General features: G+C 41.9%; 1 protein-coding gene across 6 annotated transcripts in view; it reads left to right on the top strand.

Moving 5' to 3' along the window:
• The window catches only part of LOC143895769 (fibroblast growth factor 18), a 139244-nt gene that overhangs the window by 67469 nt on the left and 50603 nt on the right, over positions 1–21172 (top strand). The window contains exon 1 of one of the 6 annotated variants that reach the window (XM_077403109.1): positions 13810–14849. The exons of 4 other annotated variants lie outside the window; for them this stretch is intronic. In XM_077403109.1, coding sequence (XP_077259235.1) covers positions 14830–14849 — 20 coding nt within the window. In that variant the 5' untranslated portion in view covers positions 13810–14829. One more of the 6 variants, XM_077403111.1, reaches the window with a different exon arrangement.

Raw genomic sequence — 21172 nt, 5'->3', positions numbered from 1 at the left:
CGATTTTTCGCGCTACATATTCGTTCTCACAGCGATGTCGGAGCTTTCCTAGAAACTTCGCGGCCGGCTCCGCGCTCCGGAAGTCCCATATTATCCAATGAATAATGCATGAGAATTTCGCCTAAGAAACGTTCTGCTTAATTAAATGCGCGCTTATGTACACACCAGATTCAATCACGTAATACGAATAGCCGGAACGTGATCTCCTTAATCATTTCATCGAGTAAATAAATAAGTTTCTATTAGCGGACAGAGAGCTTAGTTTATAAAATTATCTAGGCGGGCAATCGATGGCAATTAAAAAATTATCGGCATTTAAATGAAGAATAAAAGAATAAATAAAAAGAAGAATGTGCGGGATATTTGAGACGTTCGATGATTAATAAAAGATGATATATTCTTTATTGATGCGTATTCGCGTATCGGCGATTTTGGAGCGATTTAAGTGCCTCTCGTAGACACGTGAGCACATTCGATTTGGTATTTCCAGTTGATAATAAGCGGGATCGATTCCGCGAAAAACAGCGAGGAGTGTTCTTCGCTAGTGCGCCTGGTACCAACGAATGACGACTATCGCGAAGAAGTCGGACAGTGCGCTTATGCAAACACTTTTAACCGGGCGTTCCGCGGCCGGTCGCGTCGAGCTGTATCTCTGTGAAGAACTCCTTTTCCCCAGCCTCTTCGCTGTAGCCTTCTTGTGTTTGTCTACGCTCGTATTTGCCCGACGCATTCCACTGTCGCTCGCGTTGCACCAGCGCAATCAGTAAGCGGCTGTGGCGAATCGCTGCGCTTTGTGGATTATCGTTGTCTCTGAGAAATCTTGTTTTAATCATGATCAATCTTTCGTCGTGTTATTGCAGCAGCTATTAAATATTAATAGCTTAGGGAATAGCGTAATTAGGTAAATATAAATGTGTGCAGCTTGGAGGTACACAAGGAGGTAATAGTATTTTTTTTGTTCATAAGACAGTGGCATAACACTTCACAAGGCTAATTGTTTATTTACCCATACGTACACAAATGATTTTATTTATTGTATTTATATCTGTACGCGTATCAGTGTATGTAGATACTCGTGGAGCATGTCAAGCTGGATTAAGACAGCGATGAAACACGAGGAAGCTTGTAAAAGGGGAGGCAAAAAAGTAAAGATCCACTTTTACCAATCACGTTGATCGCAACACGTTGCAAGCGCTTGCCGAACATGGTTAACGCTTAAGTGTGCGTGTACGTGAAAGCCGAAGGGGATGTCCTAAGATTTGTCACTGTCGGGGATCGTTCGGCAGCGATAATATTCGCAAGACGGATCATCCTCGGTTTCACAAGGTTTGTTGAACACAACTGTCTACATATTCGATATCTACACATTCGGTGGGGAAACTGGATCCAACTGGATACTCCTCGACCACCCATTGAAATCGTTAACGATATCATTCCTTCGCTTATCGTGTATGATCTCGCGAGAAAGTTGCGTTTTCTAAACAACGTTATCTCATTCGGATTTTAGTGGCGTAAAATATTTTCTTCCGATTTATTTTTAGCTCTAAATTAATTCAGTAACAGTAAAGTAACAGATTGCATAATTAAGTTGATATGTTTAAAGTGTACTTTTTAAATTTAAAAAAACAAGAGTATATTTTATAAATATAGAAAGTTCTCACGACGCGCGCACAAAACCATATTTAAATCATGCCAAGCAGAAAGCTTTTACTCGTATCAGTTTTCTATACTTTTCGTATGTCTTTGAATAGCCTTCGAATATGAGTGGCGACCGTATATCTGGTACAGTCTCTTTTCGATATGATGGAGGTCAGGAAAATTGGGACGTTAGAAAACGTAACACGGGCGAGTGTGCGAACAATCGCGCACTTATTGATTCGTTGCACAAAGCCCCTGTTACATGGTCGCGATTGACACTACTCTACATCAAGGATTAATTCAAAATAACATCGGCGATAACAGTTTTAATCTTAGCTGCGGCTAATATTAGCCGAGCGTTGGCTTATCGACGACGTGAAATGGTTGGGTGGCGCTTGAAGAAATTACAAGAATCGTTCTGATGAATATTATTCATTCGTTGAATGGATTTTGATTTATCTATCAACGAATAATCAGAAACTTTTGTTGCCATTCGAGGTCGAACACAACAATTAAATTTTATTTTGTGCAATGTATGATGCACAAATCCATATAATAGAGGGGTATTCAAATAAGTTGGAGTTTAACGGTTTGACAGATTATGTCGGGTTAAAATCGGGTAAAAAGTTAATTTTTATACTTTTAACCCAAAGATTAATGTGATAGGTTAATGAGTCACTTGTGTATTTTGCATAATCTTAAAGAGTATAATAGCGCGCCCAAAGTTAATTAATTAACTTTTTACTCGACTTTAATCCGACATAACCTGTCAAACCGTTAAATTTTAACTTATTTGAATACCCTTAATATATACATATATTACATATATATATATAATTTCAGAAACATATTATCTAAAATTATCAATAATTTTGATAAGAATTGGTTCAAGGCTAAAATTAGTATCAATTTCGTAGGATTAACGCAACAAATCGTAGAAATGCGTGTAGTAATCAGTAAAAAAACCATTTTAGCATTTTATCAAAGAATTGAATACTTAGCATTTCTTTCTTCAAAATAAAAACAATGCACAAGATATTAAATCATCGTGAATCAAAAATATGTTCGCAAGATATTTATATCTATTACTTACATGATTTACTTTGCATATCTGATATTCGACACGAACATAAATTATAAAATAAACTATAATAGCAGGAAATTAATTTTCATTATAATGCGCTGAAATCGTTCACGGTCGATTGAAGAATCGATTAACATTTAACGGTATGGCACTATCTATCTATTGCGTTGTATGACTCGGTGTCATCGCGATGACTTGGTGTCATCGTTGAGATCTTCATTTATTACTTTTTTTTCTCTCTCTCTGTGACAATGTGTTTATTATTTTATATATATTAGCAGAAGCCAATTTTAAAAATATATACAAAGAAATATTCTAAGATAATTATATTGATAACCGGTAATCGATGAAATCACTTTTTATCTGAACCTCATCTTGACCCTGGACAATTATCTGAATTTTGAAGAAGTAACAATGTCAACAAGTTTTTCTACAGTATTAGTTTTTTCCAGTTTTTATCTGTACAAGACACGATTTGATTATTGATTAAATATTCTATCTTAAATGTGTGTGTGTGTCTATTTCTAAAACGCTGTCGCAATTAATTTTAATGTACGAGAGCTTTTATAATAAAAAATTACACTTAGAAACATTAGAAATGTATTATCAATTAATTAGCAAAAATTCTATTTTATTTGAAGACTATCGTAGAAAATTATAACAAATTTTTTATGGACATTCGTCGATCATTCCTTTGACGAATTGTGCGTGATCATTTGATTTAATCCGATTAATAAGGTAGAATTATCAATTAAAAGATACTTAGTCATAGCTCACGTATGTGCTGGCACGATAAGTGCCTCGCGCCAATACGAGAGATATCTGGCGCTTGCGTAAAACGCGATAGAGTATACGTATGCGTAAGTCTTTCCACTAACCGCTCACGCATCTCTGCTTCAGCCGCCTCAGCCACACGTGGAACACCGCGCATCGACACGTGGACTTCGGTAACCTTCGCGCAGTTGACCACGTGGTTGAATGTGGTGAATCAAGCTTTACCGGCAACGGTACTGCTCGCGAGAGTGCCGTCAGTCAAGCACGTACTTTCTCGGTAGAGGCAATACGTGTTGATAAATCATTATTATTGTATAACTCTAATTAACGATATGTACATGTACATATATGAAGCATAAACCATTCCGTTCCGCAATTAATTGGTAACGAAGAGATATAGAAACGTTGTCGCGAATCACAAAATTAAAAGAACATTGCCATGATGTTTTTTATTGTTCTTTTACCGTAGTTCTTTTACCGTTTTACCGTAGTTTTTAGCACGGATATGTACTGTACACTGAAATTGGTTTATCTCTATTTTTCTACCAAAATTTTTTAAAAATTATATATATATATTATTTATTATATATATATATATAATTTTTTATTTTATTTTTATTTTATTTTATTATAGTACATACGAAATATTTCTATTTCATGAATGTTAATATTTCTTCTAAATATCGACGATAAGCGTGATATCAAAACGCGTGTGTCATCTTTCTTTCAGCAATTCTTCTCACTGTTGAATATCATCGCGTGAGGCAAATATGATTGCAATTTGTTGCATCACGTCAAATATCGTAAACGATATTTATTCTGATTAATCAAATTGACGTATCCATCCGGTTTCTTAATGTGATTTCTGTGGGCTTTTCCCCACAGTGTGTAACGTGTTCGCGCTGGGGGTAAAAATGCTCGTGAACGCATTATTACGATCGTCATATCGCGTACGCGCAGCGAATGCACACATCACTGCCCAGTACGATGAACATTACACGAGTGTTGCGCCAATCGCATCGTGGTATATTCGCAGTCAATAAATAAAGGCATAACGATAACGAAACTTTGCGGACGTGGAGTAAGGCCGCAATCTTATCGTCACGCGCAGATGTCTCGAATCGTATATTCTTCAATCAACGGCGAAGCCTTTATTATAAGCGCGATTATGCCGCACGTGCATATCTGTGCATGCTCGACTGCGCCATGTGCACCTCTCTACGCATATACGTCGGCTCGTCATAGGTCATGATTTAGAACCCGCCGCAATCTCGTTTGTGTGAGAACCCTGATAATGATTGTGTTCTATAGCGAATGATGTACTATATGATGGGATTGCACGCTACTGTGGTTCACGCGAATTTAATTGCATTAATTAATTGTGTATTCGATAAGAGATACGTGACGTAAAAAATGGCTTAAACATGTATGACTTATATTTATTGTTATTCTTAAGCAAGTTTTCAATTTTTTCAAGATTGATATATGAGCAAGCAAAAATAGATTATGCTAGTTTTCTAATTCAATTTGGACGCATGCATATATATACGCGGCATACAAAAAAAACTGTAGAGCGATGCTTTTATCGGGATTGTGTGATTATCTAAATAAGGACAGCTCTGAGCCTACCTTTTAGTGCGCGCTTTGGTGATTGACGGCGAAAGAGCTCGAAGTGGACAAGAAGGTCGTGAATGGAAATCTTGTGGAGCTCGCCGCGCTTTCTGCGAACAGAAAATCCATTCACACGTTCCCGGTCGTTTAAACAACAAGAGGACAGTCCGCCACTTGTCGAGGCGCCATTCTAACGCGTCTATTACCTGCTTGCAAATATTACCTTCGTAACTTAGAGCGTTTCCTCGGCGAGCGTTTCCGTGATATTTTACACGCTAACGCTCATTTCCCATCTTTCGCGGAGATTCTCATTTTCATGCGTATTCGCAGGCGGCGAATGGTTAGAGGCAGCCTTTACGGAACGATTGATTCTCCACAGTGAAAACAGGAGATGTGTGTGTATCCAAAGATAATTTAAGTCAACAATAATATTTCGCTACGTACTCATCATCGAGTGTAACGTTTGCGATACTGCATCCGAATGTATGAAAGTCGCTCGTTTCTCGGTTACAAATTTTTGCCACCGATGCGCGATAAGTGACGCTTAAGAATGCGAAAAGTCTGAGCACCACTGTCCGGGCCACACATGCAGTATTATTGTTGCAGAGTGGATCTCTCGTCTCACGAGACGCGGCTGTTGTTGTAGAGACGTGAATGTTATTGCAGCGGAAATTTGTGATGTCACAAAGCTGCGGTGGGTCCGCGCACGACGTGGCGTTAGCCCACGATGCAGATCGCCTAAAAGCGTCCGAATACCGACGGACGTGTCCTTTTCGTGTTACCGTGAAAAAGGCAGCGTTATACTTAACCCCCCGTTTCCAAAACCGTAAATTCGCTGCAAGAACATCGTAATGCGCGAAGTAGTCACGATGGAGATGCATCGGTCGGCTACGCCGCGCCGTTGTAGAAGCTCAAATTTCAGGCCCGGCGCAGTAAAAAGAATTATTAAGCAGTGAAAACCGCGTCGTTCGCTCGCTTTAAGTTCTTTTATGTTTATAGCTACGTCTTCATTCGCTTCTCCCATGCGACTCCACCTAGCCGGCCGACCACGCTCTCTCTCTCCCTCTCTCTCTCGCTGGCTTTGTCCGTTTCTTGGAAGAATAGGGGGTCCTGGACTAAAAGAGTGAAGATTTATTACACGCTGGCATTCAATCAATGAGACGTGCCCGTAAGATGTAAAGTGATAAAGTAAATCTGCGTTGCATAATCAATGAGAGACAGCCGTATTAATCTGTGCCGTTCACGATATCGTGAATGCTTGAATTGAACTTTCCTTCTTTATGTTATATTTGAATATTCTGACATGGATAGGAAATCGATAACTAGACTTCGGTAACGAGACTGTAGTAGTTTCAAATTAATAATGCAAGAGATTAACGGATAAATTTATCGTTTAAAATTGGCCGCGCGGTTTATAAATTTCTTCACTGTTTTATATATCGTTTAATTATAGCTCATATCTATAAGAATAGTGATCATACGGTAACTCGTAAGTAAGTTAATCGATCGAGAAGTTTGAATAACGAAGTTAGAAATATTGTGCCAGACATTAACTTTTATATACTACATACAATTCACATTTCGCTTCTGGTTAATCTTGCGTCGTTCGAGAGTTGGCACGAGAAAGTTTCCGTTTCTCCGCGAGCGAACGCGTCGCTTACTTATTAATTTTTAAGCGGCGTTTAAGTCAGCGCGAATGCGTTAGCGGCAGCGGGAATTCTTGACAAATTTTAAGATTGACGAAGGTATTCTCCGGGGAGGGAATTGTTGGTAATAATTTGAAGAACCGCGATAGACCACACAGGACCGGCGGGGTGTATCCTCGGGAGGGTCCTGACTCCCGAGACGTAGGTATGTGTAAACTTTCTGGCACGTTACGGTGAAATAAAACGTGAGCTGTACCTGGCGTGCCTCCATCCACTTCCAGATCCTCTCTCACGAATCTTGCGAGAGAGACACCGCCGACCGCGTCGTTACGTTAATGGGACGGGCGCTATTATTTAATTCCACCAAATTGCCGGCCGGCCCACTGAAACAGGCGTAAAACTATCTAAAAACCCACCGCGGGTCTCTCGTACTCCCGGATTCTATGCGGGAAGGAAGGAAAAGAAACGGACTAACGGGCAAATAAAATCCGAGGAAATCGAACTCGGCCCTCACCGACGCGATCGTCCCGCCGTAATTTACATTTGTGCAGGCCCCCGATACATGCGTATTCATACCACGAGGGCCTAATTATTTTTCCGCCGTCGTTAATGTCCCTATTAATTTATTTTGACCATACAAACGGAGAAATAAGCAAACGTACCGCTAAATCCACATGTAATAAAAACTATCGAGTTGCTTTTTAAATATCTTTTTCTAAAATACTAAAAAAAAAAAAAAAAAAAAAAAAAAACATCGTCGTCCGTGATACGATTTTTAAAGAATTTTTAATTCAAGTCGCTCCATATTGGACTTGCTTTCTAAGAGGGTATACAAAAGAGTCGTAGACAGTCTCGCCTGCAGTTGGACAACTCGTCCATCCGGAGAAAGGAGTCGGTGCCGCGCCGCCGCGCCGCGGACGTTACATGCGGGAGTTGAGTTACGTCGTGGTGTCGCGCGAGAGTTAAAGGAACCCGGGGGAGAGGAGAAAACGTATTAAAAGGGCATAAGAGAGCGGGCCGCGACCGCAAACTGATTAAATGCGGTCTGCGTGAGCCGCGCCGCGGGACTTAATACGAGCATCGTGTAAGCTACACGACTCGAAGGGGACCCCGTATGACGCGCGCGCCTACCATACACACCGCCACACCGGTGCTCCACGTGGTTCGTTTCTCACTCTCGGCCTCTTTGAACCAGTTTCTCTTACCCCTCGTGCTTAACGCACGCGTGTGTCGCGCCCGCCGCGGGCGAACCGGAGAAACTGTTTTTGCGTCTACCCACACCTGAAAAACGATCGGTTTCGTAATCCGCGAAAAACGCGCGTTCTCGCGCGCTCTTACGTAAAGGTGTATACGCAGAAATCATTATCGGAGTATAGTAACTATAATAATTGTCGGTGTATAGATTCTTCGCACACTCGACTCGCGCTGATGCGCATATCAGTCGTTCGTGATGATGCAGAAGTGTGGCATGCGTGTATTATGCCCATGTAACATTCTTTTTATTAAATATATATAAAGAGAAGTTTTTTAACGTTTTAATATCTCGCGTTCTTGCATTCTGACGATGGCGTCTGGCATCCTTCCTTTCCTTGAATTCTTCCTACTAGATGATTTATGTGACAAGATATCGAAGCAAAATGATTAGCTTTCTAAAATGTATATATTTATTTATTAAAAAGAGAGGGAGAAAGAGATAAAATAGACTATTTGCTACAAATTGCGTTTCACAAGCACGTCTAAAATAATTATCTTTTTTAAAAAAGGGAACTCTTTATTTATTTAGACACTGTCTTGGTAACCGAGATGTCTGACAAATATCGAGCGGATATAAATATATGTGTGAGCAAGAATGCTTGATTGGCACGCAGTCTTCAATCTGTAACAGTGATGATTTACAATAACATTTCGTGGATCGCTGTCCAGGCACAGTTTGGAAGATAAACAGTGTTTTGATTGGACATATATTCAGAAGAGTGTCCGTATAGATATTCATGTATCTCGCGGAGAGAGAGAGAGAGAGAGAGAGAGAGAGAGATTCCGGATATAATTTTATATTAATAAATTAACTTAGATATATCTGTAATGCAGTCGGTTTTTTTAAATAAAATATAGAGTCATGCATTTGTAATATTGTTTTTTGTTTCAAGCCACGGCTTGAATGCTTAAACGATTAAACAAATTTATCAATTATGCAAATTTACTATTGTACTATAAAACGCGAGAGTTAAAATGTCATTCGTCGCCTATAAAATGAAAAGGAAGAACATTCTTTTAGTATCTCGTTTAATCGTGCAATCAATGCCGAACGAAATAGGCCGCGATTTTTTACGTCTTAAAATTGGTCGCAGGTCGCAAGCAGGTAGCAGATTGCTACGAGAGTGACTAATTGGCGCGCAGACTGCAATCTACAGCCTGGTAAGCTCGTGACAAATAGAGGTAGAGGAAAGCGCATCGTTTGTGACATAACGAACCGCTTAAAACGTTTCCTGTCTACATAAGACTTATCGTATCAATTATTCACCAGCGCAATAAATAAGGTGCACATTTTAAAACATCACATGTTTATATATGGATGCAGACATTATTACATTTGCGGTGTCATTAATCATCGTATATTTGTAACACCGAGCATCTCCACTTGTACACGAATGATCTTTCAAGTCGAGATAGAAGAAGGTCAAGTTGGTGAAAGAATTTGTAATGATTTGGAAATTTAAAATAAGAAAATAATATTTTATTTAAGAAATTGCATTGATTAGGTGACGCAATGATGCTATTAATAACACAAAAATATTCTTGCGAGTTAACAATTACAATATTGACCTTTGGACCCAATCGAATATTTTTCCCGGTGCAGAATCCTCCAAAAATACACAGCGAGCGAGTCGCAATCAGTCCGTTTACCACATGTACGGCAGCAGAGCTCCGACATGGCCGATAAAAGCGGTACGAGTCACGTTGCTTTTTATACACGTAGAAAGGCATTACTCCGCTCGCGATATCGCCCGTGATTTGAATTCCATAAGATTATAGCATTAACTAGCGGCGATTAATCGTCGACCGTCGTCGTAGTGGGTATAAGCTTTCCGTGAAGAATTCGGGGCGTTTGATCTCTTTTAAAAGCACGCGGCCGCAGCGAGGTCTAATAAAGACTTCGTGCACGCGGACTCATTCGTGTTTCGGAGGTTGGTAAAAATAGAAGAATGGACGTACATACACCGAGATATTTCAATCCGTGACCGTGTCATCGGTTACTCAGCGTGGCAGAGTTCGAGGATGTGGGCAGCTCCCGCGAGCGATTCGTCATACGGGCAGATCGTGGCGACGATTATCAATCTACTTTATATTCGTGAGCTTCGTTCTAAATAAGACGAAATGCTCTTTCGGCTTCGTGCTTAATCAACACTTCTGCTCTTTTGCGACGCTCCGGGCTTTAACCCGGTCAGTTTATCAGAGATCGACACGCGACCATTCTCTGTCTTTTTTTCTTTCTCTCTGTCTCTCTCTCACTCTCGTCGTGCTCGTCGTTGAAGGTCGAAATCGGAGCAGATCGCGATAAGACTTGTTACGTATATGAATTCATACCTCCTACACCGAGACCGAGAATTTTGTCGACTAACGGGTCGTCTTCCTTCGAGAAGGTAGACGAAAGAAATAAAGGCACCTTCTCGACCTCTCAGGGAGATTTCCGCCCCGGCCAAACGGACAAAGATCCCATTCCATTGTTCTATGATTTACACCCGCTTCAGCCTCTCAGTTCAGGTATACTGAGCCGAGTTTTTGGTGAATTTTGTCCGTACCACCGGCATTGACACTTGTCACCTTTAATAATTAAGCGAGCATCCCAATTCACCTTCGTCTACGCACCAATAGGATCACTCTAGGACGTTTCTTTTTCTTCGTGAGTGTACGTATGTGTGAAGTGAGTTCCTTTAGAATGACTTTAGAAAGACTCAACGTAAAGGTAGGTAGCCCAACACAGGTGGTGCAGGTTAATTTAGATAGGTAAAAACGCTTTGTACCGATTTTCAGGGCCGCATCGATGGCACCGTCAACAAAACTGAATGAAGCAAAAAGAATGAAAAATTAGACGTCTATAAATCTATATATATTATTATATATATATATATTATTTTAAAATATTAATAAAACCAATATTTTTTTTTTGTTCGAATATATATTTATATTTTCTAATTTATTATATTAATTGGTATAATAAATTGAAATTTATATTTATTTGTCTATAAAAAATATGGAAAATACTAAACGGTCAGTTACTGAGCATATTTATTGTTTTCTTAGTAAGATAAAAAGAGATTCGTAAAAAGTGTTGGAGATCTCATTATGCAAGGGCATAAGTCGCTCGGCGCATGTTATACGTGCGAGACAGGATTTTACAATGGGTGCGTGCACCGAAGGGCCGTTGCTCCGCGAGATACGATCCTAAAAGGCGCCGACGTTCTCCCACGCGATGCCTCGTCGACGTTCGATGAATTAGGCCATTTGGAGTAGGATTTGGCGACACGTAGTCGGAACTTTAGGCATAGCCGAAAAGGGACGGCGGACTGAATCTCGTAAAATATAAAATGGCGAGACCCTATAGTGTTCGCTTATCGGGTTAATCGTCTGGCGCGAGGGAAGCTAATTAAGGCAACCTGATAGCAATTTGGGAATTAACTGTCACTTTCCGAAAAGATGTTCTCCATCGAGATGTGTTTACTTCGATCTATGTACCTTCCTAAAATATTTAAATGTAGAAAATATTGGTATTTAACATATCTCGTAAGATTTTTCATCAGGTCACACTATTTATTTTTAAACAAATGTATTTTATCATATTTCTGATGAAGTTAATTTTTGCACAATAAAATTTGAATTTTGTTTTGCTGACTTTGACGTGTCGGTATTAAATATCTTAACAAACAAGTTTCCAATTACAATCCTGTTGAAGTGTCGAAGACAGCTCGAAATTAAATGTAGAACAACATTTTGCCGCTTGCACCTTTAAAGTTAATTTGCCAACACCCTAATTATCATTACACTATTAAGTGTACGTGTGCACAAAATGTTCTACAATGCAGACACTATCGTTGACTATCTTACACGCCGTCGGGCATTATCTCGGATATTGAAGCCGTGTTGAACACGCATTTAATAGCGCAGCATAAGCAAAAGCGCTGGAACGCGTACTCACTCGGCGAATGCTGATTCCGCGGCGTTATCAAGACAAAACGAGCGACGTAATGTGACAACGGTGACAATCGCGCGTGACCATACGGGCGGAATAATCGGCGCGCGGCTCGATTGATAATTAATTATCTTGTTGCGCTGGATCACCGAGCGTTCGCAACACTGCTGCTCCATCATCAGTGGAGCCCGTTCTCTCTCTTTCTCTCTCTCGTGTCGCGGAGATGAGCCGCATCGCGAATTTTTTCCTCCTTTCTCCGCGCATCGTCGTTCCGCGCGCCGCGCCGCTGGCATTTCGATTCTTCTTCGTTCACCTCGCGCTGCGCTGCGGGCGTAGACGGACGGTACGAAATCCGCACGTGTTCCGCGAAAAGGTCCTTGAGTTCTTTGTGAATGGTGCAACACATTCGACATTCATTGAAATATATTAAAATAATCGTGCCGTTGAATCACTTAGGAAAACAAACCTCGGGCTCTCGGGCTCGCGGGGATTGCGCAACCGCCCGCTCGTCATCGTCACCGTCGCCGGACGCATACGAGTCAGCGCGGCGGAATACCACAGCCGATACGACTTGTACCGTAATTTATATACCGCCTGGCCGTCACGCGCACACGCACATCCCGATGGCGAAATGAAAGTAATAAAAAGAGATAAATAAATCGCGTGCGAATGGCGCGAACGCGCCAACCCGCCTGTCGATGGCGGCGAGAAACCGCGTCTTCTCTCACGCGCGCGGCGCATCGCCGCCGCACTTTCGATCCGCGGATTGTCCAGCTGTTATAAAGTGACCTTTACGTTATTGTGCGCCGAGTGTTGCGTGATGGTTCAAAAATGCGCGTGTGCGCGAAACGTTCGGGCAACAATCGCCAGGTGAAAGAAACGCACGGTAGGAAGAATGTTCCGCAAAAGATACAGCGATCTTGAAAACTTGGTCACATTCGCGAAGAAATAATAGCGCGACAGTAGAGAGATTCACGCCGATCTCGCAGCGACAAGAAACCGATCAGGAAGAATTTGGCTATAATTCGAAGAAACCAGAAACAGAAGAGGTTTTTATCTTCAGTTAGATTAGCAAAAACTCTTTCTGGAATTCTTGCACCGACAGAATCGTTCGAAGAGACGTGCAAGTTAAGACAGGTGACTTCATTCTGTAATGCTATTTCACCGGAAACCGACTAATTGTAAGAAGAATTTGGCTATAAATCAAACAAACTAACAACAGAAAATGTTTTTATCTTCAGTTAGATTAGCAAAAACTATTCCTGGAACTCTTGCACCGACAGAATCGTTCGAAGACGTGCGAGTTAGGACAGAGGTGGTTCCATTCTGTAATGTTATTCCATAGGAAATCAACTAATTGTAATAAGAAGAATTTGGCTATAAATCAAAGAAACTAATCACAGAAGATGTTTTTATCTTCAGTTAGATTAACAAAAACTCTTTCTAGAATTCTTACACCGGCAGGATCGTTCGAAGACGTGTGCGAGTTAGGACAGGTGGTTTCATTCCGCAATGCTAATGCTAGGGCTACAAACGGCAGGGCACGCAAGGGTTGCCGCCACGTGTTTCGCCGCATGAAATCGGCCGCAACCTTTTCCTCGCGGCTGGGCGCAGCAGCGCTTTCTATATCATTTCACTATAAAAGAGAGTACGGTACGTGAAGCAGAAGTAGGGTTGCGCGGCAAGCGGGGGCGTTCGTTTGTGGAGAACACGCCGCGAGAGGGATAGGAGGAGGGATAGGGAAGCGAGCACGCCGATGGAGGGGCAGCCTCGTGTACGATACGAGTGGAGGGGTGGCAAGAGAGGGGTGGGGGTACGCTCTAGTCGAGCGGTAGCGGCAGGGAAGCGGCCAGGTAAGCAACGAGCGAACACTAGTGGGGCTGACTTGCGCGCCTTCGAGCCGTTGGGATACACACGGCAGCGGCAGCGGCACCGTCGTCGTATACTGTCGCGCTACGCGTGCTACGGTCGTGTCGCCGCACCGTCGTCGTCGCCGTTGACGTACCGCCGTCGCTGCGGAGCAGCGCCCTGGGTGTTGCACCTCCGTCGTCGTCGGCCACGCGGCCGCCCGTACCTTGGTGTTCGCGGTCTCGCCGGCTTCTTCCCCCTTGCTCCCTCGCGCGGAAGAGAACGCGATCGCCTCGGAGGGTTGATCGTTCGCCGCGCGCGTCTAAGAGGGGCGCGCGTTCCCGCGTGTGTGTTTACCGGAGCATCGCGGAGCACGGCGGCGTACGTTACGTTTTACCCCCGCCAAGTGCCCGTTCGCCGTGCCGCTGACTCCTCGAGTGACGATAGAATATTGGCACGCTTCCAAAGCGCTTCTGGCGAAGCGGAGACGTACCGCCACCGGCGCTACCACGTTGCTACAACTGTCGCCCGTCGCCGGTCTTGAGGATACGATCGCGCGTCGCTCTTCACTCGGGGGTGGAAATCACGTCGGCGAACTGAGTGAGCCGCGCATGATCGACCGGAAGTTATTATTTGGGGATACGGGGTCGTGTCTTGTGAAACTTGTCGCGATCACGCTAATTGATTAGCACCTATGCAGCACGGCGAGCAGTGTCGCGTATCCAACAGTGCGATGTGGCGATGACTGCCTAGTTTCGGAGTATTTCGTTTTGGAGCACACGAGTTTTCGGAGTTTTTTCTCGTTGCCTCCTCCTTCGCACGTTTTCGCAAACGAAATGGATGTAGTGTGAAACGACTTTGTGTGAACGATCAAGTGCTGCCGATCGGTCGGAAGGGATAGCAGGGGGTGTTTTGCGCCACGTGGGGGGAGGCAAAGTGATAAAGGAACAGCGGCGTCGTTAGATGCGACGATTTTAAAAGCAGCTCCCGGAGGCCAGCCCGACGCAATGCGTCGACGCTGCTGACGCAAACGCGCCTGGATGCGTCTCACTCTTAACACGTGAGTGTCTTTTTTAAATAAAGGGAAAGAGGGGGAAAAGGGAAACGCGAAAGGGTTCACGCGTTACGATCGTACGTCTGTCGGATCACCGTCCACGGATTTACCGCGAGGAGGCTGCCGGCCTCGTGTATTTCGATCGAGTCGCGCGCGAGTCGATCGAGTTAAGATGATTCCGAGGGGATTGGGTGGAAGGACGATCTCAGCATCTCCGCCACGTTACACCGACACTTGAGCATTGCTCCTCGTACCCGTACGTCGTTCTCTCCTCTCCACCCCTGCACGTCGCGATTCTCGCGAATCGTGTGCTAGCTCCGCTCTCTTTTGCGACGAATATATTTCCCGCGCCCGCAAAAAGGAGATATCCTCCGTGAGTATAGTGCCCTGCGTGAATTGGTGCTGCGTGCGGTGTTTATTATTGTTGTTATTTGGTGGTAGTAAGTGGTCGCGAGTGCATATACGCGACGACGACGACGGTGGTGAATGATCCTGGCTCCGAGCTGACAAAGGTACTCGTACACGAATACTGGGATGACGTCCGCTTCGGATCACGCGGTTCCTTCACGATCTCGTCAATTCACGTCGTCTAACGCGGAAACAAATGTAAGTTTCCACCCCGCGAGATCTCGTTACGACGCATTTGGAAAATAACTTCGGATTTGTCCGTGAATGATCGCGCGCACCTTGGCGACGGGCAAACGATGAAGCGTGAGCTGAGAGCGGCTCGGTCGCTTATGAAACAAAATTTAAATATGTACAATTCAATAATTTAAAACAATGATGTTATGTAGTATGATGGATTTTACTTCAAAATGACTTGCGTTATACACGAGTGATGTATTTAGCATTCAATATGAAGGGTATTATGAACAAGCATATAAATTTCTTATGTCTAAACATTTGTTTAACAAATGAACGCTCCTCTGCTCTTTAAAGTTCGTGGGGGAGAGGGGGGGCTTATTGTCAGTCAATGTGCGCGTGACCAGCGTAACTTAAAGGCCATTGCACGTAACAAAGATTTAGTCATAATCGTAAGGCCGTAAGAAAATAAACCAATCACAGTCGATTATTCTTCTCGCGCTCGAAAAATAATCGAGTGTGATTGGTCTATTTTCTTATGGCCTTACGATTACGACTAAAACTTTGTTACGTGCAATGGCCTTAGGACCGTCAATTTCTCGATCAAGTTGTAATCACGATATATACCGCGGGTTTGCTTGAGATCGTCCATCCATTGAACTCTTTGCGATAATAACAACAATATATGGTAGAAATCTGCATTAAAATATATTTTATTCGACTAAGAAATGTATGTTGATTGCAAGACTTAACATAAAGCACACAAAAGGATCTTGCTTGAAATCGTTTGTGAAGTAAGATTTGTCCCCCAAGAAACCCAGTTTGAGACACGATTCCTCGAAGCGACACCAGGTAGTAAAACGACAAACGGGCTTTGGCCTAAAAAAGCGCGTCGGTTTTAAAATGCAGTTATGATCAAATACGGCGAGAGACAAGTCGTACCTCGCGAGTATGACGGCGCTTGTATAACGGTATTCATTATGAACGCGACGTGTGCTATTGGGATAGTTTAAGGGCGAAGACAGACTTCTCTTTCGGGTCCTTCTCTCCCCTATCCACATCGCAAAAGTGATCGATATTTCGTGATCGCAATTTGCGTTATAAATTATATATATATTTGAATTTCGATACATTTGAATTTTGCATTTTAATTTATAATGAAACGTTTTAAAGACGGAAAACTCGGCTTTCATATTGAAGAGTATCACTTTTAATTTATTTGTGCTGCTGCTGGTACATAACGGTCCCGAACAGCGGTACTCAACCGAGCACGACGCGCGCAACCCTTTGCCACGTTGGATCGGCGATCCCTGCAGATGAGCGTAACCGAGGGGTCTTGACACGCTTTGCAGTCGATTAACGAAAAGCTATACCCTTTTCAAGCCATTACTCATGCTACGTGGAGAAATTCACGCGATGTCAGGTGTTTGCGACTTTATATATGATACCTACGTTGAATTGGATATTCCGTACTTCTCTTCAACTTATTTATTCTAATTTTATTTTTTGTACATAATTAATAATAATTAAATTTTATTACATTTATGTATCGAATTTTATTACATTAACGATTTTTTTGCATAGCCGATCGTCTTCGCAAAGATTTGCTTACGTAAGAGAAGTACTTACGTATTTAAGTGCGAATTAGTACGTTAATTAAGATGATATCCCATTTAAACAGTACTCGCGCTAGCCTCCGCTAATACCTCAACGATTTAATCCTCGACACTTTTATCTTAAGTACTAAACATTTTTAAGATGTTAATCTAAATCATCTTACGTGTGAACTCGTTTAAACGAACGGATTGAAAAATATCAACTGGACTTTCGAATCGTCAAGTGGGACACCGCGACTTATCGGAGATCTGCGCGAATAGGTTTCGATTTCGTTGGCGACACACTGTCGCGATGGATCGTTTAGTTCTTTAGATCGAGCCCGCTCCCAATATACATAGAAGATCGACGGCCGTTCCGCTTTTGAGCGGATAAACGCTCAATTCGTGGAATTCCCGCTTCGATGATTATTATCAGAAGGCGAGCTGTCAGCGAGAAAATCAGTCGGCAAATGCGCGATAACGGAGCATATTTTAGATAAGGAAAACGCGCAATTAAAATACTTTTCGGATGAGCCCCACGTGAGGCAACGGCACTCCGTGCTTTCACGTCCTCTTCTTTCTGACTTTTATTCTCCGCTCTCTTCTTCTCTTCTTCTTTTCTTCTTCTCTTCTCTTCTTCAGTCGCTGTACCTCGTATTCGGTTGTTGGAAATCAATTAAAGCTATTCCTTATCAATGATAAATTGACTTTCAATTGTGCGTCGCGAACGTTCTTCTTTGTTTCGCGAGATTGTATAGATCTTGCGCACAGAGCTATTATCTACAGTTCGATTTATTCTGCCGCGGTTGCGATCCCTATAATCACCGGCACGTTTTCAATATTTCGTTCGCGGGTAACGGAGCGCGCGCGTGCATCAGGCTGGCGTAACGCGGGTCATTCATTTGCGTTGTATGGGAGTCAGTCTAAATTGTAGGGAATTATCTCCCGCTTCTCGATATGAGGTGACAGCATTCGTTGCGCCGTATGGTCACAAGTGTGTGGTTCTTGGACCTTTCACGATTCATTGGGTTTTATCGTATTTTCCTGTAATGGTCAGTAGGCGACTTTTGTGCGCGCACCTTGCTCCATCGGGCAGACAGAGATGAGTTTTGAACAGATGAGTAGCGACGATTGACCAGGATATAGTTGGATTTCTTCACTGAGTTTCTCTTGGACTTTAATTTCCGATTTTCTCGCGACGACGACTTCAATATTTTATTATCAATTAGACCCAGTTGCACTAGTGATGCACTGTTAAAATTAGATGTTTTATGCCTTTTAGGAACGAAATGATGTAACGATGATTATCGCCCGCTCAAAGATTAACATTTACATCTTACGAGAAAAAATTCGCAAGAATTCTTTCTCGTGCAGTAACCAATTGATGTCCATCGAATGGAGCATGACGCTGGGTAACGAAGCACGATCTACGCCACGATGTGCAAACATTGTAAATCCCCGGCGACGCATGTGCTAACATGAATAATAAGCGAACATAAGAAAGATTTTAGCGGTTATGGGGCCGGTGGATGCACATAATGCACTTTGGTTCACGCTCAGGTCTCATTAAAGGAATGCGTGACGCGAGCATTTTAGATCTGCTCGTACCGTTTTTCCACGTAAAGCACTTTTAAAGTACACTTACGAACTCAAGTATCACGCACAAAATTGCGCTAACATACGTGCAAATGTAGTTTCTTTTACATAAACGTAAACATTGCAGGCTTCAAGATATTACTTTATAGAGGGAACATAGTTGAATACAATTTTACGATAATTATGTAAATTGTTGTTAACTTTTATTAATGAATTTTTTATGTGGATATTGCCGCTTGTAATAAACAGAAAAGTGTATTTCGAGAGAATATTAAGAGTAGAAATATATTTAAAAATAATTTTGATTTAAATTTTGACTTGTAGACTTGTAGAAAGATGCATTTATGGAATTATTATATTAATGCGAGTTGAAAAGAGCAACTGGTGGAACGTAAAAGTGGTATTATCGCGTTTGTTATTGTTATTGTTATTGATGTCGATTGCACTGTATAATATACCGAATAGTGTCGATATACACATGGACGCGGAGACAATCCAATCAGGGAAAACAAGGTCGCGGTAATGATATTATCTGTCTTGTGTCACAGTTTGATATCGAATATTGCGACAAGGTTTCATCGAACAAATGGGTATATCCACGAATATAAAATGTTCTTGAGATTTCTATTCGTTTGATACTAAAAATGGATTCGTAGAAGTCATTCAAGTCCGAGCCTTTACATAGAACGGAACTCGTTTATGCGTCTTTGATTGAGCATAGATAAAAAGAATAATAAACAAAAAAAATTAGCGAGTTTCGCGATTGTTTTGGTATATTGCCATTGATATCCTAAAAGCAAGATACTTGTCTAGGTAATCAGCGATCTCGCTAATTGAAATCAGATATGCTGTGAGCAAAAATGATCATTAAAACAACACAAGTATGCATTAAATGAGTATCTCGAATCATTTGGTAAGACTATCATTTTGTAGGCCTTGCACTTAATATCATACAACTTTTGGACAAATACCTTATTACTATCGGTATACTCTACAAATGGATTTTTTTTGGAATGCAATGGAAGAATGAATCGCTAATTGCATATTTAATTGATTATTTAAATATGCATAATTAACATTATGCATATTTTGTAACGAATATTTTATGATTGTAACAGTATCTAATTTTGAAATATCATGAAGTATTTCGATTGCGTTAACTTCCAACGAAAGATCCATTACCATTATCGATACTATCGTACTTGAACGAGGGACGAACAGTCCGACGGCGACGTCTCTAAGCAAGGTAGTTAACGACCAAGAGAATGAACGTGATTTTCCCAACAGCCTCTTATTGGTAATTTGGTCAATTACTAGGTGCGATAACGTGCTAAGTAAAGGCACTCGTTTACAAGCAGAATTGCTCTGCGCCTGTGGCAGGTGCATAGCCCAGTATCTTCGATTCGTTTATCTATTTTGAAGCAATAAACATGTAGATATATTTACTAGGTTTAAGCTTTCACTTAATAATGTTGATGCCATCGTTTTGTTTTCAAAAAGAATTTTTTTGTTTTTAAAAGAATTCTGGTGTTTTTTTTTTTTTTTTTTTTTAATGACATGATTTATATCTTGTTACATTTTTACCTGACCTCCTACGTCTTAAATACATTACAAAGATTTCTTTTACTCATTAGAAATACGATGTCTATACAACGTGTGTCATAACTTTCACAAATTTCAAAAACGCCATGGCTAATCAGACGCCGATGCATTTTTTAAATAATTGATATGATGTTTTAACATCGCTGTCCTTGGAACGACGAGGGTCCGAACAGCGACTTAACGTCGTGGAAATCACCCGCGATCGTGAACTGGCGGGCCCGACCGCACGACAAACACGGCATGAATGTAATCTAACGCCGCGTGTATCGCGTGCGGTATACACAAGTCCGGTACTTACTCTCCCCGTACACGCGTAAGTACTCGCTCTCTCAGTTCGCACGGGGAATTGCTTGGGCGCCTGGACAGAGAATCGAACACGTACATAAGCCCGCCGTGTACGACCTGCGATAACACGTGTTACGGCTTGCATCGGAATCGATATTTAAAAGAAATAGCATACTCGCGGATAAGAAATATTTTTGCTGTCTTTATATCGCAGGACGTTTGTCGCAATCTTCACGTTGAACGTTAACACAAATCATTGTATACTTCTTTTTCCCTCTCGCTAATTAGCGACTTCAATCTTTTTATAAACTCGTATTTGAAAGATCAATTATTAATAAATCTTCAAGATTCTCCTCAAATAATTATTTTCAAATAATGAACTTTAAAAAAGATATGCATAATAAGGAATAACGTTATTTGAAAATTTAGATCTTATTGGATAAGATGGATGGACGTTGAGAATTCTCTTTATTTGGCAAAAGAGAGTTCCAAAAGTATCTTTCTCTGATCGCTTATTAATGCGTTCGCCCAGCGTGAAGATTGCGAAGAGGCACGCTGCTTCCAAGAACCGTATAGACGGTTACATAGGCGATCATGCGTGGCAGTTAATTTGTTCGTGCTTCGTGCGTGACAGTCGGCGCCAGGCCCCTCGTCGGCCGGATTGAGTTC

The sequence above is a fragment of the Temnothorax americanus genome, unplaced genomic scaffold, assembly GCF_048541705.1.
Source record: "Temnothorax americanus isolate GAGA-0224 unplaced genomic scaffold, ASM4854170v1 Scaffold17, whole genome shotgun sequence".
NCBI lineage: Eukaryota > Metazoa > Arthropoda > Insecta > Hymenoptera > Formicidae > Temnothorax > Temnothorax americanus.
The sequence above is the reverse complement of the archived record's forward strand: the minus strand, read 5'-3'. Positions and strand labels throughout refer to the sequence as shown.